This window comes from Triticum urartu, chromosome 1A, assembly GCF_056163025.1.
Source record: "Triticum urartu cultivar PI428250 chromosome 1A, HENAU_Tu73, whole genome shotgun sequence".
Classification (NCBI taxonomy): Eukaryota; Viridiplantae; Streptophyta; class Magnoliopsida; order Poales; family Poaceae; genus Triticum; species Triticum urartu.
In genome coordinates, this window is record NC_141873.1 from 319,772,385 (window position 1) to 319,797,716 (window position 25,332).

Consider the following 25,332-nt stretch of genomic DNA (forward strand, 5'->3'; position numbering starts at 1 on the left):
AGGAGAAGAGATAATGGGGACGCACTGTTCGAGAGACCTCGGTCCGACGCCTTATATGAGGCCGCTTCCGAGTGGCTGACTGGTAGGCCCGGGCGGCCCTGTCAAATCCCGTAACAATCGCGCGCGCGATACGTGGCGAAAAAGGTGGCGCAGGGATCGAGGCGGCTCCGCTCTATCCCATCCGATTACTGCGGCCTCCCCCGTCCCGCGCGCTTCCCAAAATTCGGATCCCGCTAAATCTGCGGGCAGCAGAACAACTTGTCAAACCGAAGATCTCCTCCGCACCGTCGCTCGGGGCCTTTCAAGTAAAGAAACTCACTCGACAAAAAAACTAAGAATGGATCAAGGCGAGTGAAAAGGAAGTTGCTGTCATCACTCGGGTTCATTTATCCAAAACCAGATATGCTCATGGCATGAAAAATGAATCGGGGAAATTCTCAACTCCTTTCCCACTCAAACCTCGATCCATTCGGGGGCTAATGATGAAGTTATGTACCTAGGGTAGGGTCATGGACCTGTCCAAACTGCCCTACCCAAGGACATCTCTAGAAGAAATCACCTTTCAATCGACTTGGAAGTGTTCCACTCGACAGACTCAGAGACACTCGACCAAGAAGCGATCACTCGACTAAGACCAAACCACTCGACGGCCAGGAGACCTAAAGGCACTCCGCACGCTAACGGCCGGTTATTAAGTAGCTTTTATGATCATCATAGCACTTTATTAAGGGCGTTACCAGTAACGCCCGACCTTAATGTATTTAGAACCCTGCATAATTGAGGGCCGGAGGGGTCCGGCGACCTCTATATAAGCCACCCCCCTCCTCAGTGTAAAGGGTTCACACCCCTGTAAACCATACACGCATAATCCAGTCGACCGCCTCCGGGCTCCGAGACGTAGGGCTATTACTTCCTCCGAGAAGGGCCTGAACTCGTAAACCTCGTGTGCTTACAACTTCTCCATAGCTAAGATCTTGCCTCTCCATACTTACCCCCCTACATTACTGTCAGACTTAGAACCACGACAGGGGGCGCCGCGCCTACCCTGCCATAGCGCTCATGCATCGCCTTGCATTCGTGCATTCTTCAAAGGTTGCCATGTTCCACCAGGTTTGACAGGTGTGAGTGAATTTCAATTTATGTGTGTTGTTTTTGCTATATTTGCAGAGCTATTTGGGATTGCACAAAATGTGATGTTGGCCAGTTACATATGCTCTGTGTCAAGTTCTCCCCTCTTCTTCCTCTAGCAGTAACGCAGTACAATCCTGGATGCTTCTCCGGTAGTTCGCCCCTTGATCTTCAACTTTGTTGCATATTTCCCTTCCCCACTACAATCCCTTCACACTCAATGTTTGTATTGATGCTAATTTCTGCTCTTAATTTCTTGCGGTTATTGACGCCAAAGTGCTCGGGACTGGTTTTGGCTTGTTTAACAAATTTCTAGGGGTGTTTCTGGAGTTTTTTTGTTCCTGAATTCTGAAACCCGGGATCCCAATGGCTGCTGGCAGGTTAGTTAAGTGGAATGTCATAATACATAACCCTAGCAGCACACCCTTCCTTTCCCAATCTCGGCTTAACTAGCTGCACCAGTGAAGGCAGAGCGAGCAGCTGGGCAGCGGCAATGGTGAATCATCCTCCTCCCAGCGGCGTTGATCATCGCCATGGCGACCTCGCGCACTCCCTTCCTGACCTTGACCTCGAAGAATGGCTTCCCCTACATCGCTTTCCCGTTCGTGTATGATTTCCTTCTTCCATCAAAAATCACCCTTGATGTCATCTCGATCCAAATTTTGCACAGGTGTTGCTATATTGGGTGCGGTAAATTGATTTGGTCAGACCTTGGAGACAGGGAGGTGGAGAGGTTGTGGCGGCGAGCAAACACAACGGACGGAGGTTACTCGAGTATGTTTTTAAGTTATCCCTATACCAGATCAGTTACATGAGATCGAAGAGAACCTTGCAGATTCATATTCATCACTCCAAAAGTTGTACCTTACTTGAATATTGATTCTTAGTTTTTCATGTGCAAGGCATGGTGCTCTCCGCTGGTTCTACACTTCTACTTCTACTCCCTGGTTGAACAAGCTCCTGATCCATGTTACAAGACAGGTAGAATTGTTTTTTTACCTGACAGGTAGTACCGTTTTTTTTCTTGCCTTCTTCTCAGTTTATTATTTTTGGACAAGCACATCAGTTCAGGATTCGTGCAGTAAAAATTTAGTGTCTCTTGGACTACATGGTCCTGTTATAAAGCTAACCTTTATTAGCACCAGATCACTTGCATACGATTGAAACTACTATTGTTAGCAAATATTATTAGGTATCATTGTCATGCAGTATGAAACAATTGGAACAAACATATGAGGTTAACTACATTTCCAATATGTTGCTTATACTGATCAAAAATACGGACACACTAAATGGCATTTGCTGCTAATCGTGCGAGTGTCAGTATGACATATTTTATACTTCACTAGGTATCTCTCAGCTATGTACAATCAGATAAATCTCCCTAAAAGAAGCAAAATCACATGATTATGTCGGCACTAATTTACTTATTTTAATATTCTGCCTATCTTAAGGCAAGTATCTAATTTTACTCCACCAATAGCGTGCACATAGGTATAGGGGCACTTACACATCCACATGCATACACTGAGACTCAATTACATTAGAATTGGTCTACATTTTTATTTGCCTAGCTTCAAGCCTTCAAAGATGTGGCGAAGACAGGTAGTAATAGCGATTGACAATTTTCAATTATCGTGATATTAGGTAAGTATCAAGGGTGAGGTGTATTTGGTACTAGGTTTCTGCCCATATTCAGTAAGATAAAAATTTGTTGAGTATTAAAACCGTTATTTTGTAACTTTACAGATGAGCTATTGTATTTGTACCAAGTAGATACATCAGCAGTCAATAGTCCACCATATGACGCTTCAGTTCATCGACGTTTAGTTCATTATTATTTTTTCTATTACTCTGTGGAAGAAGAAACAATGCCTAATGGATTTCCCCTGTTTTATTCACCTCTTTACAGACTAGCGGCTAATGGATTTTGTGTGTTCCAACAACAGTTGGTTGGGTTCAATTCAATTCCTAGAAATGGCAGGAGAGATGCAAATCCATCAGATTGTGCACTGCAAGGTTTGGTTCTTCTTATGCTCGGTGCAGATGTGATGTAGTAAGAGATTAGTTATGTGCATCAGCGTTTGTATATTTTTAAAAATATTTTGCTTTATACTGTATTTCATTTAACATGAGAACAAATATAAAAGCAGATCATCAGCTTTCTATCTCAATTCTCATTGCAATGTTTACCAGAATGGCACATATTCGTATTTGGGGATATTTTGAAAGGGCAATCCTCTTACTGTTTGTAAAAACCGTACTATTTCCCAACTCTGTCAAACTGACGATGAGTATGATGCTACATCTTCTATATTTCACCAAACAAGAATTGTGTGTTTTAGTAGAACTGGACATTTTAATAGGTTGTATTTTTTCTCTTTGATGTTTGTTTTCATTTGTTGCAAAACTAGGAGTTTGTCTTTGCTGCCACGTCTAAACTTGATCTGTCCATGCATGTGTGGCAATTATACCGCGTGACTAAAACACTATTTTGCATACAATTGTGCCAATCACTAATATTATGACGCTGAAATGGACGGGCGCGGCAACGCGTGCCTTTCATGATCTAGTGAGGGATGAATACTACCCTCTTGTTGTGCTTCGGTGTGGGGACGATTTGCCCCTTGGCTGGAAGACGGTGGGCGATTTCCTTCGCCAGGTACCCAGCCGCCCGAAGCTCGGCAATGTCCTTCTCCTTGACGGAGGAGGCCATCCACTTGCCTTGACCTTCGGATACGGACATGGTTGAGTGCTTGCTCGAGTGGGAAAAAGATGAGAACTTGGGCGCTGGAGCTCAAGAGTGGAAGGGCAGAGGAAGAGAGAACGCGTGGGTGAAGAAAGGGGATTCTTATCTCCTTATAAAGGCAGTGAATATTGAACGCTTCCCCACTCGCCTTAAAACTTGCCTGTTCCCAAGGGCTGTGTAAACGACATGGTTGGGTTACCCACGCCCGTATTGATGAGAATCCTGCAATAAGGGGACACGGTCTCTGCTTCGACAAGACGTGCCAATGGCAACCGCGTCTCGAAACGTGGAGCGACAGACGAAAAACGGTTCAAAATTATGACCGGGCAGACGTGATGTCATGTTGTGAAAAGTTGTCAGCGGATTGGACCCGTGGAATATTATATTCTCTCTGCGGTTGTGTGTGGTGCGTGTGTTACAGGTCCGGACACGTTCAATACGTCTGAAGACTATCTTGGAGTTTGGAAGGAGGAACCCGCCTTGCAATGCCGAAGACAGATCTACGCGCCGGATACCTTGTCATTGAAGCCAGGTTCAGGGGCTACTTAGGGAGTCCTGGACTAAGGGGTCCTTGGGCGTCCGGCCTGGTAGCCATGGGACAGACTGATGGGTTGTGAAGAACACGAAGACCGAAGACTGCACCTGTGTCCGGATGGGACTCTCCTTGGCGTGGAAGGCAAGCTTGGCGATCAAATATGTAGATTCCTTTCTTTGTAACCGGCCTTGTTAACCCCGGATTCTCCCGGTGTCTATATAAACCGGAGGACTTAGTCCGGAGAGAGACATTACCATAGTCATACAGGCTACTTTTAGGGTTTAGTCATTACGATCTCGTGGTAGATCAATTCTTGTAATTCTCATATTCATCAAGATCAATCAAGCAGGAAGTAGGGTATTACCTCCATAGAGAGGGACCGGACTTGGGTAAACATCATGTCCCCTGTCTCCTGTTACCATCGACCTTAGACGGTAACGCCCCGAGACCGATGTGCCAGGTGTCTTCGAGTTATTCGCTGCTGTTGCCATGTCTTTTGCTTGCGTGTTGCATTTCATCATGTCATCATGTGCATTGCATCATCATGTTTTTGAAACTTGCATCCGTCTGGGTTCTTCTCGTTCTTCCGTTGTCCGTTCTGAGTCCAAACACCCTTGCACGCGCCCGCGACACGTCCGAAATATTATTTTATAAGTGGCCGGAAAATGTTCTCGGATTGGGTTGAAAGTTGGCGTGTGGTCTTATATAGTGTAGATAGATCGCCTGTCAAGTTTTATCGCATTCGGAGTTCGTTTAACGCCCCAACGATTAACTATAGCGGCAATATAGCCGGTTTAACGTCGGACGTTTTCGGTCTCCGGATACAGTCGTCAGGCCTCCCTCTCTTCTCTTTTCTCAGCTCGAGACCGTCTACACAGCTCACTACCTACCGCCAGGTCCAACCTAACCTCTCTCGTCAGCCCGCAGCCCCCCTCGCGCGCGTCCGAAAGTTGTCCCGAACCCGACCCGGACTGTCGCCACCGTTGTGTCCGGGTCATCCCCAAACATCTACAAAACATCTCCGTTTTGTTTATTTGGCTTCCTAACCTATTCTTCTCCGATCGTCCGATTTTGATAGGATGATTCAAAATACTCCCTCCTATCTACATGCTGGTATATATAGCAGTCCACCCAGTCCAACCCTAAATCTAGCTCCTTTGTCCCATCCCCGCCACCACTCTCTCGGGATCCATCCCGCCACCCACCTGGTCTCGTCCTCGTTTTCAGCCACCATCCCACCAGATCTGAACCAGGCCACCCTTCCATCCCGACCATCGGATCGAGGATCCAACGATCGAGCCAGTCTCCTACAGCGCCCTGCCTCCCGCTCCCTCCTCGATCCGGATCGAGAGGAGCTCGACCCCGAGCCGCCGCCCGAGCACCTCCTCCTCACCAGTGCTTCCCTGGATCCCGTCGTCCACCCAACCAGCGCAGCCACCAGACCGGAGCAAGCCGGGCTCCTCCTCTGCTTCTTCCTCAAGCCGCCCGAACCAGCCCCTGCCTCCTCGACCTCCCGAGCTGTCACGCCTCCATCTTCCCGTTTGTGCAAGGCAGGCGAGACGCCCAGGTCACGTCGACGTCCCTCCGCGCCTTCTTTCCTTTCCTCCTCTCGCTGCTCTTCCCTGACCATCCGCTTCATCTCGTTTCTTTTTGTCACAGTGAACCAGCGCCACCGCCGAAGCACGAGTTCACCACCGTCGTTGCCTCCAGCCCCGCCTCGGTTCCGGCTGGACCTGAACGGGAGCATGCTCCGCTGCCCGTTCTCGGCCTCCCCCGCATCCAATTCCTCGCTTGCATCTCCTCCGTCAGCGCCGCCATGGATGGCTATGCCCCGCGCCCGAGCTCCATCTGCCGCCGCCGTTGCCCGGAACCGACGCCGCATGACTCGATCCGCCCGTTCCCGCCGGTTCCCGCCGTCCCCGTCGCCGGGACCCCTCCTGCCGTCGTCGCCTGCATCACCATGGACGTGCTGTTGTTTCTGTTCTTCAGAAACAAACAGCAGCAGCTCGCCCGCTCGTCTCGCTCACGCGTTGACCGAGCGCAGCGCTAGCAGGCCTAGCTGCGCGCCCGCTGCAGGCCTTCCCTCTCCACTAGTTGGGCCATGGCCCAGTGGTGAGCAGCCGCCAAACACCCCCCCCCCCCATGTAGCTGGGCCAGACAGTTTCGGCCCAGTGGTTTTTTTTGGTTCTGCGAATTTGATATTTAACCAGGGATTTACAGATTTGCAGACAAACCCCTAAGCTCCATGCATATCATAGCTCACCAACCGTGCATTTTTTGTAAAAACTTAATATATGAAACTTGCTTAGAATTTTGTGTAGATTAACAATTTGCAACTTTCATCCATGTTAAAAATATTTAAAATGCTGTTTGGTTAAATTTGCTCCTATGCCATGAAAAAAATGCTTTAATTCATAACTAAATAACCGTAACTCCGAATTTAATAAACTTTATATGTAAATGGGGTAGAAAAATGCCTAGTTTAACATGGTGGCCTTACTTTGCATGTTTAACAATAAAATTGTGTTTAGGGCAGATCAGTACCATAACCAAAATATGCACATGAGGATTTTTCCGGACTTGTTGTTTGTTGTTCCGGCCTCATTTAAACTTGTCTAGATAGATAGTTTCATTATGCTTCACCTCTTGCCATGCTAACAACATTTAATATTGTTGAGTACCTAAACGAGAGAGAACTAAATAAGTCATGTGGTGTTTTCTTCAATATGCAACTCCGCGGCATATTGTGCTCCACTTAATTTGTAGGTTTGTTTATGCACTTTGCCATGCCATGCTTCATTAAACCGGACATGCATCATACTTGATTGTGCATCATGCCATGTTCATGTGTTGGTTGTTTACTATGTTGTGTGCTTCTTTCCGGTGTTGCTTCTTCGGGTTGGTTCCAATAATGTTGCGTTTGTGAGGATCCGTTCGACAACGTCCGTTTGTCTTCTTCATGGACTCGTTCTTCTTCCTTGCGGGATCTCGGGCAAGATGACCATACCCTCAAAATCACTTATATCTTTGCTTGCTAGTTGCTTACTCTTTTGCTATGCCTATGCTGCGATACCTACCACTTGCTTATCATGCCCCCATATTGTTAAGCCAAGCCTTTAACCCACCTTGTCCTAGCAAACCGTTGTTTGGCTATGTTACCGCTTTGCTCAGCCCCTCTTATAGCGTTGTTAGTTGCAGGTGAAGATTGAAGTTTGTTCCTTGTTGGAACATGGTCATTATGTTGGGATATCACAATATCTCTTATTTAATTAATGCATCTATATACTTGGTGTTTTTGTTCCACTCTTGCCGCCCTAGTTTCCGTCATATCGGTGTTATGTTCCCGGATTTTGCGTTCCTTACACGGTTGGGTTATAATGGAAACCCCTTGACAGTTCGCTTTGAATAAAACTCCTCCTGCAAGGCCCAACATTGGTTTTACCATTTGTCACCTAGCCCTTTTCTTTTCCCTTGGGAGTCGCGCTCCTGAGGGTCATCTTTATTTTAGCCCCCCCCCCCCGGGCCAGTGCTCCTCTGAGTGTTGGTCCAACATGTCAGCTGTCGGTGACCACCAGGGGCAACTCTGGGCTGGTCTACCGGAACCTTGGACAATCCGGTGTGCTCTGAGAATGAGATATGTGCAGCTCCTATCGGGATTTGTCGGCACATTCGGGTGGCTTTGCGGGTCTTGTTTTACCATTGTCGAGGATGTCTTGTAACCGGGATGCCGAGTCTGATCGGAATGTCTTGGGAGAAGGAATATCCTTTGTTGACCGTGAGAGCTTGTGATGGGCTAAGTTGGGACACCCCTGCAGGGATTTGAACTTTCGAAAGCCGTGCCCGCGGTTATGGGCAAATGGGAATTTGTTAATGTCCGGTTGTAGAAAACCTGAAGTTTATCTTAATTAAAATACATCAACCGCGTGTGTTACGATGATGGTCTCTTCTCGGCGGGGTCCGGGAAGTGAACACGGTGTTGGAGTAATGCTTGACGTAGGTTGTTCTAGGATCACTTCTTGATCATAGTTTCTCGACCGTGCTTTGCCTTCTCTTCTCGCTCTCATTTGCGTATGTTAGTCACCATATATGCTCGCTTGCTGCAGCTCCACCTCATACCTTTACCTTACCTATAAGCTTAAATAGTCTTGATCGCGAGGGTGTCAGATTGCTGAGTCTCCGTGACTCACAGATACTTCCAAAACCAGTTTGCAGGTGCCGTTGAACCGCGCAGGTGACGCAACCAAGCTCAAAGGAGGAGCTCAATGAAGATCTCGTTCTTTGTGTTGTTTCGATTGAGTTGATCAGTAGTGGAGCCCAGTTGGGGTTGATCGGGGATCTGTGTAGCATTTGGGGTAGTCTTCTTTTATTTTGGTTCCGTAGTCGGACCTTGATTATATCTGGTTGAATGTAATGCGTTATTCATGTAATTGTGTGAAGTGGCGATTGTAAGCCAACTATGTATTTCTTTCCCTTATGTATTACATGGGTTGTGTGAAGATTACCTCACTTGCGACATTGCTTTCAAAGCGGTTATGCCTCTAAGTCGTGCTTCGACGCGTGGGAGATATAGCCGTATCGAGGGCGTTACATAGACGCATAGTTCAGGAACCCCCTACTTTAGATCCGCCGGTTTTGACACCGACAGGGAGTCCGTGAACATTGATTCAGGAGCCGACTATCCAACGTCGTCTGCATACATTTTAACAACTGTTGGAACTAACCGGAAGAAATTCATGTAAACACGATGGATTTCATATAAACCGGACCGCCCTGCAAACCAATACAGGTCCACGTGGATGGCACAACACGTCCAGATAACATGATAAGGGTGTACACGGGCGGTTTGAGGGTTGTAGTTGGAGATGCCTTTATATAGTTTTGTTGGTGTTTGGCTGACAGGAGTTTCAACCCTTTATTTGAGGTGGCCTGGTAGTTGTGTAGTGTTTTCTGTTTTAGTTCTTCTGAACCATGTGTCTTTCATAATGAAAATCGAGGAGGCAACCCTTTTGTTAATTAAAAGAAATTCTTTTTTTGAGAGTACGACAATGGCGTACCATATTTTTATAGAAGGCAAAAGTTTAATGTGTACAGGATACCGTCATCGGATGCGAACATCATGTCGGCAAACACCCACACCAACAAAAACACAAGGTCACTCTCTCACAAACGGGTCTAAACCACCAACACCTAGCCCTGCTGCCATCCATTCTTTGATCTCCTCACGTACCTGTACCACCAGTTGCGTAGGGGTTCTTTGCTGATGAGGATTGTTGAACACTCTCGTGTTACATTGCTTCCAAAGAGCCCAAGCCGTTCCAATAACGAAGGAGTCAAAACCTCTCCTGGTCCTTCTTGAGAAGTTCTTCCTGCTCCTCATCCACCAGTCCGTAAACTTTATGTCTAAGTTCAGAGACTCAATGTTTAGTTGGAAAGCCTCAAAACACCAATGCCAAACCTCCCTCGCAAACACACAATATGCAAGGGTATGGTCAAGATTGTCTTCATCATGTAGGCAAGAGAAATAGACCGACGGTTCCTGCTGCAGTCCGTGGCGTGCTCTGCGATCGCTAGTCCATAGACGGTATTGTACCATGAGCCAAGCGAAAATCTTGCATCTCAATGGAGCCCAGCTCCTCCAAATGGTCGTGGTCGTAGGTTACTCTATCAATCCCATGCATAAGCGGTTATAGACAAACCATGCGGAGTGGCGTCCCGATCCATCCGCTGGCCAAAGAAATTGGTCTCTCTCTCCTTTGCTTCTTGAAAACGTAGCAATGGCCTGGCAAAGGTGCGCGGCTTGTATGTGCGCCATGAAGGAACGGTCCCCTTGCACGTCGTGGATCCATGCATTCTCAATCAAAGCCTGGTGAACAGTTCTCATGTTCCTTGCGCGCGGCTGCACAAGCTGAACAATGAGCAACGTAATTTCTCCTACGATGGACCAATGGATCCATCTATCCTTCTAGCATAGGACTTTGTTGCCTTTACCCAGGATTATCTTGACCATACTTTGGAATACCATGCAAGTGTCCTTGTCTTCAACCATCCTCAACCCATGCCACGGCCTTTGCTGATCTACTCTTTTCAACCATTTCCATCGGACTCGCAGTGCAAGCGCTTGCAACCGGATGTCCTTGATCCCTAGTCCGCCGAATCGCGTAGGGCGACATACGGTCCCCCATGCGACGATCGAGGCATTAACCTCCATTTACTTTGTCCTTACCTATGCAGAAGAAATCCCGCATGCACTTATCGATATCTTCGTAGACCCACTCCGGGGCGTTAAGCATCATTAGTTGATGAATTGGCCTCGCCGCGATCATCTAGAGAAGAATTAGTAAATATGTTAAGAGTAACCTGACATCTTCCAACTATTTGGTGGCTGTATTACAGAAACTAGATGATGCCCCGCACATTGTTGCGGGAATATTTTACAATATCTCAATGAGGTTTTTGGTTACACGAAACATCAATATTTGAAATAATAGTTTTTGAAAGTATATAAGAATTTGATATAAATAGCATAATAGAATGGAATTTTACATGCACGCATGGATGCATGGTGAAGTAGATTTTTAAAATGCATAGTTGTATGTTGAGGTGGGCCTTTTTTATGCATGTTGAATGATGAGGTGTCATGTTTGTATATTGAGAGAAATATGTTAGTGGGGTTAATTATTTAGATACAGAAGATGTGTCTTTTTGCCCATCGAAATTGGTTTCCTAAGGCCCTGTTTGGTTCCAATAAGTCACCTGGCTTATAAGTTAGGTGACTTAAAACCAGTAATTTATAAGTCACGCATGTTTGGTTGCCATTTGACTTATAAGTCATCTGAGCGCACCTTCCCACCTTGTTTTTTATGTAAAGGTGGTGGGACCCATGCAAAAGGTGGTGACTTGTAAGTTTTAAGTTGGGGTGGAACAACTTATGACTTATAAGTTAGAGTGATTTATAAATTGAGTCCATTTGGCAAAATAAGTTACTTTTTGCATTTTTCGATTTATAAGTTGATGACTTATTTAAAACCAAACAGGACCTAATTTTTTTTGAAAACACCGACCAAAGAGGCAAAACCCGACGCGACGCATCCCCAGCCAAAAGGCGGAGGCCACATGACGAGACGGCTCGTCGGCCTCGATTCCACCTCGTCGTGAACGCGGAACCGCTCCATGATCACCCCGGCCAATCAGGGATAGCTGGACCTTCCAGTCGCTTCCACCCCCAAACTAAACCCCGTCACGGCACGGAGCGGCAGCGCCACGCGTCCCTCCCCTTCTCCACCCACCCCACGTGTGCGTCGAGGTGGCGCTCGCCTCCCCGTTCTGCTCCACTTATATCCCAGCCTCAGTCGACCAAGGCTTTCACCATCCCGCACACAGCATTTCCATTTAGCGATCGAGCAACAAGCTCACAGTGATCAAGGAGTCTGAGATTGCCTAGCAGCTGCACCGACGTTCGTGCGACGATGGACGCGCCGGCCATGCTCACGCGCAAGCACGTCCCCGAGAACATCGCCGGTGAGTAGTGCCACACCGAATCTGGTCTCTGGATCCCCGGCACGCACGGCGTCGCCATTCATATATCCGTTACGAGTTCGTTGTTGATTTACTTGCAAATGGCATACGTGTGTGACTGCAGCTGAGGGGGAGGGCGGGCAGCAACAGATGCACCGGGACGAGAAGCAGCACAAGCCGGTGCTCAAGAAGGTCAAGGACAAGGTGAAGAAGATCAAGAACACCATCGCCGGCCACGGCCACGGCAACGGCAACGGCCACGATCACGATCACGACCAGGACACCGGTGGCAGCAACAGCACCGACGAGGACGAGGAGGATGCGGCCATGAGGGAAGCCGAAGTGGAGAAGGGCGGGTACCAGCAAGACGTCGAGGACAAGCCCATCTTCGCAGACTCCAGCCCCGAGCTGCACGGCGCACCCAGTAAGTAGATGCTCGCGGTGTGTGTCACTCGTGTGCGCGTGCGTGCTGTCGGTGCTTAAGGCTTGTATCGCTTGTGATAATCCGTTGCAGTGTACGACTCGGAGAGGATCCCGGCGGCGGCGAAGGAGGTGAGGCACAACGACGCTCCGGGGGTGCGGTTCGGTGACATTGGCGGCCCGGCAGCGGCGCATGAGGTGAACCGCGAGGACGCCGCGGGGGTGCGGGTCGGCGACTTCGGCGGCCCGGCAGCGGCGCATGAGGTGAAGCGCGACGCCGCCGCGGGGGAGCGGCTCGGCGACTTCGGCGGCCGGGCGTCGGCGAAGGAGGTGCAGCGCGACGACACCCAGGGGGTGCGGCTCGGCGATCTCGGTGGCCCAGTCGTCGAGGACCCGGCCGCGCCGAACTCGAGGACGCCCATGCCGCGAGGTGGCGAGGACATCGGCACCACGGACGTCGTCCGTGACTTCGAGGCGATGACTGTGTCAGACGACCCCAAGCAAGTCGACGTGAGCAAAGAGTATGAGGCAATGCCGGTGTCGGACGGCAACGGGGAGGAATGGAACGATGCACCCACTGACGCCGACTACACCGGGAGCTACACGGACAGGCTCAAGAACACGGCAGCTGGCACCACCGAGTATGGCAAGAAGCTGGCGAGCACGGTGTATGAGAAGGTCGCCGGCGTCGGCACGGTCGTGGCGAGCAAGGCGCAGCAGGTCACCCCCGGCTTCGGTGCTGGCGGGGACGCGCAGGACGACTCCAGCGCTACTGCCGCCCCTGACTCAGTGACCGCAGGTGCCGGGAAGAGGGACCTCGACTTGCCGAAAGAGGGAACGACGGCGTCCTACACCGGCACCGAGGAGCTGAAGAACGCGGCCACGGACGCGGCGGGCGCGGAGGGGCTGAAGAACGCGGCCACAGACGCGGCGGGCGCGGAGGGCGCGCCTGGCACGACGTACACCGACAAGATCAAGTCCGCTGCGGCGGGCACCACGGAGTACGGCAAGAAGCTGGCGAGCACGGTGTACGAGAAGGTCGCCGGCGTGGGCACGGCCGTGGCGAGCAAGGCGCAGCAGGTGACACAATCGGCCGGCACCGCCACTCCTGTAGTCGGCGCGCAGGACGGCGCCACCACCACTGCGACGGCCACCCCAGGCGTCGGTGCGCAGGACGGCGCCACCACCAGGGCGACGGTCACCCCTGGCGCGGGTGGGCCGGGGAACGGGCAGGACAAGGGGGTGACCGGCGTGACAGCCTACATCGCCGAGAAGCTGCGCCCGGGCGACGAGGAGCGCTCGCTGAGCGAGGCCATCACCGGCGCCGTGCAGCAGCGCAAGGAGGGGGTCGGGAGCACGGTGGCCAAGGCGCGCGAGGTGCCGGCACAGGCGGTGACCAGGGCGCGCGGCGCCGTCACGTCGCTCACCGGCGGGAACCGCGTCTCGGAGACCATGCAGCCCACCACAGGTACGCACCACACGCCCCATCACCCTTACGAACCGCAAACATATTTTTGGCGTTCGCAGCGGAGTTGACGACGGGTTCTTGTTCTTGTTGCTGCAGAGGGGAACATCGGGGAGGGCGTCGCGGCGGAGGGGCCAGTGCTCCACGGCGAGGCACCGAGGACCAACACGAATGTGATGTGAAGTACAGCAGCGTGTGATCAGTTCGTGGGATCGCTGGAATAAGTCGCCTGGCTGGTTCAGGTGTACACTGACTGGTGTTTGGGTTCATCTGGGGCTTAGCTGCTTTATCGTTCGTGTGTTTGGGGCTTGTGTTCCAGCAGTGTTCGTGTGAGTTCACACGTTTTGTGTGTTCTGTAAATCATGTACGATACGCGTGTGTATGTACATGTTTCTGTCTTTGTCTTTTAAGTTCTTCTAAATTTCGTTTGTAATCTGTGTGTTCAAAGTTGAAACACTCGATGTTTCTTCGTATGTTTTGTTGTGCTTGTTGTTTCCAAATGATGTGTGCTCACTCTGATCAGCTAACGCTGAACTTCTTCAGCAGCATTGTGCTACACTAAATTGGGAAAGTTCAGTTTAGAGCATAGTCAACAACTTTACTTTCCTTTCCTTTCCACAATAATCTCTACTTCTATAAAAAAAATCTGAGTTGGTGTGCGATGGTGTTTCTGCAATTTTTTATTATAAGATCTGCATCTAAGGGGCAAGATTATCGGAGGAGGCAATTTGTGGCGATTTTGCAAAAAGATCTGTGGCGATTTTGCAGAAAGATGCCCGCCCTAAGGTAGATATTTTTGTTTTTATTATCACATGTGCATCTAACAGTCATGATTATCGAACGTGCATCTAACGGGCAGAGGTAATTTGTGGCGATTTTGCGTAAAGACGCCCGCACCAAGGTAGATATTTTTAGACAACCCGTGTTGTGCAGATATTTTTAGACAACTTCTATCTCTCCCGACTAGCCACATCACTAAGGTAGATATTTCTAGACAACCCGCGTCATGTCGATATTTTTAAACGACCCCTATCTCTCTTTTTTTTTGAACAGAGCACAAGCGCCAACACTTTTATTCAGCTCAATAACATCTTACAGTGTGAAGTATATAGCCCTGAAAATGAAAATTGATATTGGAAAGGAGGGAAACTACAGGGCATGTCCTATATGAATGAGCTGAAGCAAAACAACTAATGTCAGGTTCTATAGAACATCTAAGAACCTGATGAGCCATATTGTGAGCTATGCCATTAATCTCTTTTGATATATGAAACACCTGTGCTTGGAGATCTTTAGTAAGAGAGAAAAATTCAGCAAGATATTTCCTGATGGACCAAGGGGTAGAATCAACCAAAACACTTCTTTTCGCTGCTGCTTTTGCTAAGAAGAGACAATCAGTGAGGAAAGTAGGCCTATTAATGTGAAGCCTGTGAGCAATTTGAGCTGCAAGAAGAAAAGCAAGGGCTTCAGCTTGAAGAGGCGTGCTTGTGTTTTGGGTGGAAGCTTGAATTTGCACATTGACCTCAGCTTGATCCTGCAAAAAACAGAGAAACACTCCAACTCCAGTAGTTGTTGTTCCATGTACAAGTCCTGGAATCTTCGAACAGTTGAAAGCGGCATCAGAATAAATTTTAGCTCCTAAAATGAGAAGATCCGTCCTAACAATGCAGCCTTGTTGAGGTAAGGTACTTATATTATGAGAGGTAAGAAGCTGATCAGTTTGCTTACCATCATGGACTGAATTCTGTAAGTAATTATTGTGTTTAGCCAAAGCTGAAGCAGCAATATGTACCTGATGAGGAAGAGGCATTTTTCTAGCAAATAAGCAATCATTTTTAGATTTCCATATGCACCAAAGGAAATTGAAAATGTTAGATATAGATGCATAGGGGTGATTCATATTGAGCAGAACATGAATAACACTTTGCATAGAAAGATGATTCTCAGTTAGAAGATCACTTCTGATGTACCAAGGATGAGCAAACCAAGATGCTCTCGCAAAAGTGCAACGAAAAAAGAGATGCATGTCATCCTCTTCAAGATCACAACGACAACATTGTTTAGAAATATGAGATGAAAATCGACTAGCTCTCAAACCTGTTGGAAGAGCTTTCCGAAGTAACCTCCAGGCAAAAGTTTGAACTCTGGGTGCCATCAGTTTTTGCTTCCAAACCTGCTTAAGAAGCTGTTTAACCTGTAGGGAGACCTGCGAAGGTTGGTTTCTTGGCTGACTTTGAATATCCTGCAAACACAATTTGTAAGTGGATTTAGAGTTACATTTACCATTAAGAGTAAGATCCCAACAAAGAATGTCTAGACAGTCATCCGGAATGATGGTAGTCTGAGTAATAATAGATGCCGTCGGCTCCTGAAAAAGAGAATGAATTAAGCTGATGTTCTAAGTTTTATGCCCTGGGAGCCAAAGATCTCTCACTTGTGCAGGATAGATGTAGCCAGTAGGTTGGATAATGAGATGATTGTGAATATCAGTCCAAGCTGAGCACCAAGGAGTGCTCCAAATGGAGATGTTCCCTTGAGTGATGTGGTAGAAAGAATGGTTCTTAAGTTTAGGTAGCATCTTGAGAATGGATGACCAAAAAGCTGACTTAGGAGTGTTGGATGAGGCAGCCTAAATGGAGGTATCTGAAAAATATTTCGATTTGAGAACAAGATGTAAATGTGAGTTTGGATTGTTTGCAAGTCTCCAAGCCGAGGCAAGGATGAGGCCTTGGTTCATGGCATGAAGGTTTCTAATTCCTAGCTCTCCTTCTTTCTTAGAAGTGCAGATATCTTTCCAAGCTCTTAGGCAAAGTCCCTTGGAATTGTCCTCCCTGATTCCTGTCCACCAAAAAGTTCTAATAATAGACGTGAGTTTAGCAATAATTTTTTTGGTGAATAAAATATTGGACATGTAATAAACAGGAATGGCAGAGAAAACAGCTCGAATAAGCTCAAGTCTCGCCGCATGTGAAAGCATGTTAGCTTTATAATAAGGAAGCTTAGCCTTAAATTTATCAAGAACAAAATTGTAAGCTACAACCCTATTCTTGGCTGGAAGGATTAACGGGTGGCCCAGGTGATTAAAACTCTCATCCATGGAACTAACAGGAAAGATGCTCCTGATATCAGCAATAGTTGATTGATTGACATATGCACTAAAAAGAATAGCCGACTTGGACCAGTTAGGAGTTTGACCTGATTGATCACAAAAATGTTGAATAATCTGAGCCATCATTTGAGCCTCCCGAATGCTTGCTTGACCACAGACCAAAAGATCATCTGCAAAGAGTAAAGAGTGGATAGGGGGGCAATTTGTACCAAGCAAAATACCCTGTAAGTGGTTATTAGCCATGGCCTCATTAAGCGCAAGAGAAAGTTCATTAATAGCAAGCACGAAAATATAAGGAGAAAGGGAACATCCCTGCCTAATGCCTCTGCTGCTTTTAAATTTCTGAGTAGGTTGACCATTAATGATGACAGAAAAACTGGGAGAGGAAATGCAAGCATAAATAAGATTGATAAAATGAGCATGCAAACCTTTACGAGCAAGAGCAGAGACAATAAAATTCCATTCAATACGATCAAAAGCCTTAGCAAGATCAATCTTAAGCATGAAAGCTTGTTGTTTCCAGGATTTAAGAACAAATGTATGAGTAATTTCTTGAGCAATGATGATGTTATCGCTAATTGTACGCCCCTCAATGAAAGCTTGCTGAGTTGGTTCAATGTAATCAGGCAGGTGCGGTTTGAGCCTATTAGCCAAAGATTTAGCAATGATCTTATAAATAACATTACAAAGGCTGATTGGACGATAATCAGTAGGAACTTGAGGAACCAACTTTTTAGGGATGAGAGCAATATTAGTGTCACTAATGTGAGGAGGTAATATACCTGTATGATAGAAATTGGTTACCAAGTTGGTGACATCATCTCCAATCCAGTCCCATGTTGCAAGGTAAAATTCCACGTTGAAACCGTCTGGTCCTGGTGATGCATTTAGCTTCATATCCTTGAGAATCTGCAATATTTCATTCTTATCTGGGATTGAGTAAGTGGGGTCCTCTTGATGAAGAAGTGGATGTGTCTCAATATAAGGCCTGCCCATATTAATGTTAGGAGAGGCAAAGATGAATCTGAAGTAGTTGACAAAGGTATTAGCAATTTGACTTGGTTTAAAATGAACTACATCATACTCGTCTTTGATGGAAAAAATAGTGTTTCTTCTCCGTCTTTTAAGAACAGCTTGCTGGAAAAACCTAGTGTTTCTATCCCCACCTATAGCCCAGTTTTTCTTCGCCCTTTGCTTGTAGTACTGATTAAGTTTAGAAAGGTTGTGCTCATACCTGATTGTAAGGGAGTTCTCTAGTACACGATCCTGCTGATGAAGAGGCTTTAACTGGATCTGATTGATTTGACCTTCCAATTCTTTTAATTCTTCCTGAATAGGCCTTTTCTTTTTGCACCACCTCTTTAAAGATCCTGCAAGACAAAAAGTTTTGGCAGAAAAAGAGGTTGTCCTGGTACTGTTCCAGACTGCCTTGGCATGAGCATGGAAGTCCTTCTCAAGAAGCCACCAGTTTTCAAATTTGAAAGACTGTCTTGGCTTAGAGAACTGTCCATCAGTAGATATGAGAATAGGAGCATGATCACTTAAAATGATAGGAAGATTAAGCACTTTAGTATTTGGGTAAAGAGCACACCAATCAGGATTGACCAAACAGCGATCTAAACGTTGATAGATAGGGTTAGACATGTGCTGCCTATTATGCCAAGTGTAAGCCGGCCCACTATAACCAATGTCAAAGAAACCACAATTTTTAATCAAAGAACGGAAGGAAGACATCCGATAATAATTCACACTAGCATTGCATTTATCTATATCATACAGGATATCATTCATGTCACCCATACAGATCATCGGCTTGCCTAGGTTATCATACACAAAAGTGGCCACCTGATTCCATATGACAGTAGTCTGGCGATGATAAGGATCACCATATATACATACCAAACAAAACTCTACACCTGAAGCTACATGAACTACATTCGCTAGGATAGCATGGAACGAAGCGCTATAAACAGAAACCTTGAGCTCATCTGTCCACATCAGCCAAAGGCCTCCCGACGACCCTCGCGAAGGAACTACAATGCTATCAGAAATGTCAAAACGATTGACAAGATCTCGAGAACCAACTTTAGAAGATTTAATTTCAGAAATAAAAATTACCTGAGCTTTAGTGGAGCGGATGAGATTGGCCAGGAACATCATACGATCATTGCCAAGGCCCCGGCCCATACCTCGGCAATTCCAAGCAATGGCTTTCATGGCACCCGAGGCGCGTTAGGGCCATGCGCCGCTGCCCGATCCATAGCACAGTTTATGGTCTGATCTAAGTGACGATCAACTTCCATAGTGTCTCCACCTTGAACTTGTGTGTGATCCAGAGTATTTCCTTTGCTAACGGTTTTAGAGACACTGTGAGTTTCCGATGCAGCTTGATGAGAATAGACTGTGCCCGCACTATTTGTCGGGGAAGACGTGCTAATGGGCCACGGCTCATAACTAGCTCCAGTCTCTTCAGCAAACTGCAGAGGTGATGCGGTCATATAAGCAGAGGAGGTGAAATCCCTGTCTTTAATAGGTATACCCCTGTTTCTGCGCAGGCAATGAGTATTACTCATATAATGGGCACCATGGTGACGCTTCGGAAGGTAAGTAGTAGGCCAAGGGCGAAGAGACTCATGGAGATGGGAACGTGTATCCCCAGATCCCTTCGCAGGAGGAATGTCCCAACGACTACTTTTTTGTCTATTCTGGCTCCTCTGAGCTTCGATAGGTCTGGGAAGGGAGGCAGTGAGAGAAACCGCAGCTCCTTCAGAAACTGGCTGCCCTGTAGGAACAACATCGCTGATGCAAGTCGCAGCTATTGTGGCACCCAAAGCACCCAGTGAAGATGCTTGGCCAATAAGAGGTAATCCAACAGGTGGAGCACCAAGTAAGCCTGAACCCTGTCCATCCTGAAGCATGGGGATGCCTCAGTTGCAACAACAGTCGATACATCTGGCTGCTCATCTCCTTGCAACTCATAGGATAGAGGCTGTTTTTTAGCTGGGGGTGGAGGCGCTCCAAGAATTGAATCCCCCGGCCTTTTGGGACTGGATCTAACAGTAACAGGAGGTGAATCATGAGAAATAAAAGGATTGGATCCTGGAGCGTTATTAAAACCGAGGTCTCTTCCTGGAACATGTTGCAACTCTTGGGTCACTGGAACAGAAAAATTTATAGGGTGAACTGGAGCTCTTCCGGTTTCAACTTGTGTGGTACCCTCAATATTTGTCTGACTAGATGCTTTTTCTTTATTAACCACAACTGATAATTGTTGACCAAGTACATTCACTGCTTGTAATGCACCACTTTGACTCTGTTGCAAGCACTGAGTGGAATTAAGAGAAAGACCAGCACGATCTTGCAACCTGTAAGGAGACCCGCTACATGTAGGTTGTAATGAGGGACCTGATTCCAGCCTTCTGAATTGCTCATTGATCTTTCTAATGGACATCTCCTTTGGCTCCTGTATAGATGGATAAGATTGGTGAACAGCTTTCCCTTTTCCCTTTGACTCTTCAACAAATTGACGTTGTAACCTTGCCAATTGCGGATTCCGAAAAGAGGAGAAATTATGTGCATTGTGCTCTGCATTCTGCACTAAATTTTGAGGGATTAACTCTGCATTTGTCATCCACTCTCCATATCTGTTAGGCTCAACATCTTCTGGTGAAATCTGAATTCTTCTCCTTGACATAAGGATATTGTTTCTGATCTTGCAATGTTGCACACTGTGAAACATGACACCACAAAAAGTACAAATTCTACCAATTCTTTCGTAAAACAGATATGCCCAGGCTGATAAATCCGTATTGAAAGTGACCCATACCTTGTCTCTGACTGACTTGTTTACCTGAACTTTTATTGTACCCCAAATGTATTCCTGCCTGGCTAAAATCATACTTTGATTTATTGGATGGAACTCAGATATCTCACCTATACTCTCAAGTATGCTGGATAGCAGAGCTTTAGATCTAAACTTTCTAGGTATTCCATAAACTCTGACTGTAACGTAGATTGTTTTGAATTGATAATCCTCTATCCTTTTATTCTCATCCTCTGGATCCATCCATTCTAACAAAAAGTTGTCTGATCCCATGCTCCATGGCTGCCGAGTAATCACAAACATCAAAGCCTGAAGTGATTGAAAATGGGCAACAAAGATGTACTTTGAAAGCTGTGAAATTCCATAATAATTATTTCTCCACGCTCTAGCCATGGACTGCTGCACCGCCTGTAAAGAAAGGACCCGGGGAGGTCCTCCTGTAGACGCAAGGGTCATGAGAACATTGAACTCTACATCTGCTCCTTGTTCTTGAATTTCTTGCTCCGCCTTAATCCGAACGACCTCTGGCTCATTGATGGAGAGCGCTTGGAGGTTAAATTCCAGCGAGGGGACTGCCATGGATCTTTGAGCCTGCTCATCTATCCTCAAATCTGCATCTGATGCAGACCGAAGTTGGTGAGCTCTCTCTCCTATGTCTTTCACTGGATCAGCTGACTGCTCTTCTCCTTGATTTTCTTTTCCTTCCATCACGAACCAGCACGGCTAGCCATATCTCAGAAAAAGCTCCGTACAAATAGGCAACAATCGACAATGTCAGAACCGATCAATCGTGGTTGTTGTTGTCTGCGCTGCCTGGCCCTCTTTTCCACCCTGTCTCCCACCACTACCACGACTCTCCCTTCCTCGTTGCCTCTCCCGCTCCCTTCCTTCCTCCGTCCGACCACAACAAATATGACACCGACGTCATCAGTCGGCCGACACGTCTCTTACTTCTCCTCTATTGTAGTAGTCCGACCACCCATCATCAACACCACACACCCCACATCCTCGTCGTCCCCTTCGCCCCCTCCCACATCTCCTCCGACGGCGACCTACACAACACGACTTTGCCTCTGGCGGCATTCGTACCCAACAAAGCCCCTCATGCCTCCTCCATTTCATACTGCAGTAGCCCCTCCCATCACTGCCCCTGGCTATGTGCTGCTCATCCTCGGCAACATTACCTCCACCTACTACTAGTAAGGAGCAGATTTCTTGTGATTTGTGTTTCTCCTGAAGCATATCTTTTGCTTCCAGAGCATGCATTTGGACTCTATTTTTCCAGCCGTCGTTTATTCCATTCATCGATATTGTGATGTATAATGACTATGGAGTCATGCATAATTAAACATATCTTGCCCGGTCTCTACCACTAATTTAAAAAGCCCTTTATCAGCATGGCATTACTCTACCACTGAGTTAAAAGGACTTTTTATTTAATTTAAAAATTAGCCACTTGGATAGCTGGTCTTGTGAAGCAGTATTTTGACTTTGAAACCAGGCTTTACTTCCTTTACTCTATCTGTTATTTAGTGTAAAATCTTCTTGTGAGATCATCCATTTTTTATTGATGGAGGTGACTGGTTTTCATTGTTTGAAATAATAAATGCCTTTTTGCGCTCTATTCTTATGAAAGAGCCCGTGCTTTGTTCTTCAAGAGTTGACCCAATTGCGAGTATTGTAGTATTTTGTTTCCAGCAAGGAACTCATTGAAATAGATGTGAGAAGTGACTTAATAGTTTCTCTCATGAAAATATTATCAGACTAACATATTTGATGGTGTCATATTCAGTACATTTTTCGTTAACCAGAGATAAAGATATGTGGTGTACATGCATAGTCCGATAAAAGTTATTTTGCATGAATAAAGGGATATTTTTTGGTCTGATAAACACCCTCAAATGTGTAATACCAGATCAATCACTAAGTGAGGCAATTTGGCTCCGTGGATCTAGAGAGCCTAGAACGTTATTTTATTGAAAAGGATATCTAAAATTTCTAAGATGATTGTTTTTTTCCCTCCGATATAGTTGTTCTCCACAAATATGTAAAATTCCATTAAACACCATATGATGATGTGCATGCTATGAAAGAAATCAGACAGTTTAGCTTGAAAATAACAAAATTTCATGACTAGATCCCATAGGCTGCTCCGGAGGCTAGGCCAGAGCAGAGTAAATCGGCGGCGACATGGTTGATGGATTTGGACGAGCCGCGACAACATGGCGACACAGCTTAACTACTATGTTGTGATAGAAGAGGTTTTGTGATGACAAAGGGGATTAAGTCGTTGACTGCGGGTGCTGATAGGAGGGGGTTGTGCGGGTGTCCGTTTACAGTGAGACAATTGTCCCCCCTGCTGTGAGACTATGAATATGTTTCTCCCGTTGCAGTGCACATGCATTGTGCTAGTCTTTCCGACATTGAAGAAGTTGGGTCAACAAAAAAACAACTCCCAACATCTTGAAAACAGCCCAACACCCCCTCTGTACTAAGGTGTGTTGGGGAACGTGGTAATTTCAAAAAAAAAATCTACGCACACATAAGATCATGGTGATGCATAGCAACGAGAGGGGAGAGTGTCGTCCACATACCCTCGTAGACCGTTAAGCGGAAGCGTTATAACAACACGGTTGATGTAGTCGTACGTCTTCACGGTCGACCGATCCTCAGCACCGAACGTACGGCACCTCCACGTTCAGCACACGTTCAACTCGATGACGTCCTGCAAACTCACGATCCAGTAGAGCTCGAGGGAGAGTTTCGTCCGCACGACGGCGTGGTGACGATGTTTGATGAAGCTACCGACGCAGGGCTTCGCCTAAGAACCGCTACGATATGACCGAGGTGGATTATGGTGGAGAGGGGCACCGCACACGGCTAAGAGATCAACAGATCAATTGTTCTGTCTGGGGTGCCCCCCTGCCCCCGTATATAAAGGAGCTAGGGGGAGCCGGCCGGCCAAGGAGGAGGGTGCGCCAAGTGGGGAGTCCTACACCCACCGGGAGTAGGACTCCCTCTTTTCCTAGTTGGAGTAGGAGAGGAGAAGGAAGGGAGAGAGGAAGAGAAGGAAAGGGGGGGAGCCGCCCCCCTCCTTGTCCAATTCGGACTAGAGGGGGAGGGGGCGCGCGGCTGCCCTTGGCCGCCCCTCCTCTTCTCCCACTAAGGCCCAATATACTCCCCGGGGGGTTCCGGTAACCCCCGGTACTCCGGTAAATGTCTGAAACCTCCCGAAACACTTTCGGTGTATGAACATAGTCATCCAATATATCGATCTTTACATCTCGACCATTTAGAGACTCCTCGTCATGTCCTTGATCATATCCGGGACTTCGAACTACCTTCGGTACATCAAAACACAAAAACTCATAATACCGATCGTCACAAAACTTTAAGCGTGCGGACCCTACGGGTTCGAGAACTATGCAGACATGACCAAGACATGTCTTCGGTCAATAACCAATAGCGGAACCTGGATGCTCATATTGGTTCCTACATAAACTATGAAGATCTTTATCGGTCAAACCGCATAACAATATACGTTGTTCCCTTTGTCATCGGTATGTTACTTGCCCAAGATTTGATCGTCGGTATCTCAATACCTAGTTCAATCTCGTTACCGGCAAGTCTATTTACTCGTTCCGTAATGCATCATCCCACAACTAACTCATTAGTCACATTGCTTGCAAGGCTTATAGTGATGTGCATTACCGAGAGGGCCCAGAGATACCTCTCTGACAATCGGAGTGACAAATCCTATTCTTGATCTATGCCAACTCCACGAACACCATCGGAAACACCTGTAGAGCACCTTTATAATCACCCAGTTACGTTATGACGTTTGGTAGCACACAAAGCGTTCCTCCGGTATTCAGGAGTTGCATAATCTCATAGTCATAGGAACATGCATAAGTCATGAAGAAAGAAATAGCAGTAAACTTAAACGATCAAGTGCTAAGCTAACAAAATGGGTCAAGTAAATCACATCATTCTCCTAATGATGTGATCCCGTTGATCAAATGACAACTCATGTCTATGGCTAGGAAACTCAACCATCTTCGATCAACGAGCTAGTCAAGTAGAGGCATACTAGTGACACTATGTTTGTCTATGTATTCACACATGTATTATGTTTCTGGTTAATACAATTCTAGCATGAATAATAAACATTTATCATGATATGAGGAAATAAATAATAACTTTATTATTGCCTCTAGGGCATATTTCCTTCAGTCTCCCACTTGCACTAGAGTCAATAATCTAGATTACACAGTAATGATTCTAACACCCATGGAGTCTTGGTGTTGATCATGTTTTGCTCGTGGAAGAGGATTAGTCAACGGGTTTGCAACATTCAGATCCATATGTATCTTGCAAATCTCTATATCTCCCACATGGACTTGATCCCTGATGGAATTGAAGCGTCTCTTCATGTGCTTGGTTCTCTTGTGAAATCTAGATTCCTTTGCCAAGGCAATTGCACCAGTATTGTCACAAAAGATTTTCATTGGACCCGATGCACTAGGTATGACACCTAGATCGGATATGAACTCATTCATCCAGACTCCTTCATTTGTTGCTTCCGAAG

General features: G+C 46.8%; 3 protein-coding genes across 3 annotated transcripts; 1 reads left to right on the forward strand and 2 right to left on the reverse strand.

Annotated features, from left to right (window-relative positions):
- The first annotated feature begins 11,757 nt into the window (after nt 1-11,757).
- Nucleotides 11,758-14,285, forward strand: LOC125530180 (uncharacterized). The gene is made up of 4 exons (XM_087519942.1): nt 11,758-11,930; nt 12,052-12,351; nt 12,442-13,815; nt 13,912-14,285. Exons 1-4 carry the CDS (start codon nt 11,879-11,881, stop codon nt 13,992-13,994), a joined length of 1,809 nt encoding a protein of 602 aa, XP_087376068.1. The 5' UTR covers nt 11,758-11,878; the 3' UTR covers nt 13,995-14,285.
- Nucleotides 14,286-14,810: 525 nt separating this feature from the next.
- LOC147991054 (uncharacterized) lies at nt 14,811-19,138 on the reverse strand. The gene is made up of 2 exons (XM_087535870.1): nt 17,726-19,138; nt 14,811-16,180 (listed from the first exon to the last, which is right to left on the reverse strand). Exons 1-2 carry the CDS (start codon nt 19,136-19,138, stop codon nt 14,894-14,896), a joined length of 2,700 nt encoding a protein of 899 aa, XP_087391996.1. The 3' UTR covers nt 14,811-14,893.
- A 598-nt stretch (nt 19,139-19,736) lies between these two features.
- Nucleotides 19,737-21,452, reverse strand: LOC147991055 (uncharacterized). Its single transcript, XM_087538511.1, has one exon. It carries the CDS (start codon nt 21,450-21,452, stop codon nt 19,737-19,739), a length of 1,716 nt encoding a protein of 571 aa, XP_087394637.1.
- Nucleotides 21,453-25,332: the final 3,880 nt, after the last annotated feature.

Bases quoted from the DNA above. Each gene is read 5' to 3' on its own strand.
- LOC125530180 (XM_087519942.1), top strand. From the start codon at position 11,879: ATGGACGCGCCGGCCATGCTCACGCGCAAGCACGTCCCCGAGAACATC. The intron at 11,931-12,051 runs GTGAGTAGTGCC...GTGTGACTGCAG, and splicing joins CGTCCCCGAGAACATCGCCG to CTGAGGGGGAGGGCGGGCAG. The intron at 12,352-12,441 runs GTAAGTAGATGC...AATCCGTTGCAG, and splicing joins CGAGCTGCACGGCGCACCCA to TGTACGACTCGGAGAGGATC.
- LOC147991054 (XM_087535870.1), bottom strand. From the start codon at position 19,138: ATGAAAGCCATTGCTTGGAATTGCCGAGGTATGGGCCGGGGCCTTGGC. The intron at 16,181-17,725 runs GTAACCAATTTC...TCTCTTTTTCAG, and splicing joins GAGATGATGTCACCAACTTG to GAGCCGACGGCATCTATTAT.
- LOC147991055 (XM_087538511.1), bottom strand. From the start codon at position 21,452: ATGGAAGGAAAAGAAAATCAAGGAGAAGAGCAGTCAGCTGATCCAGTG.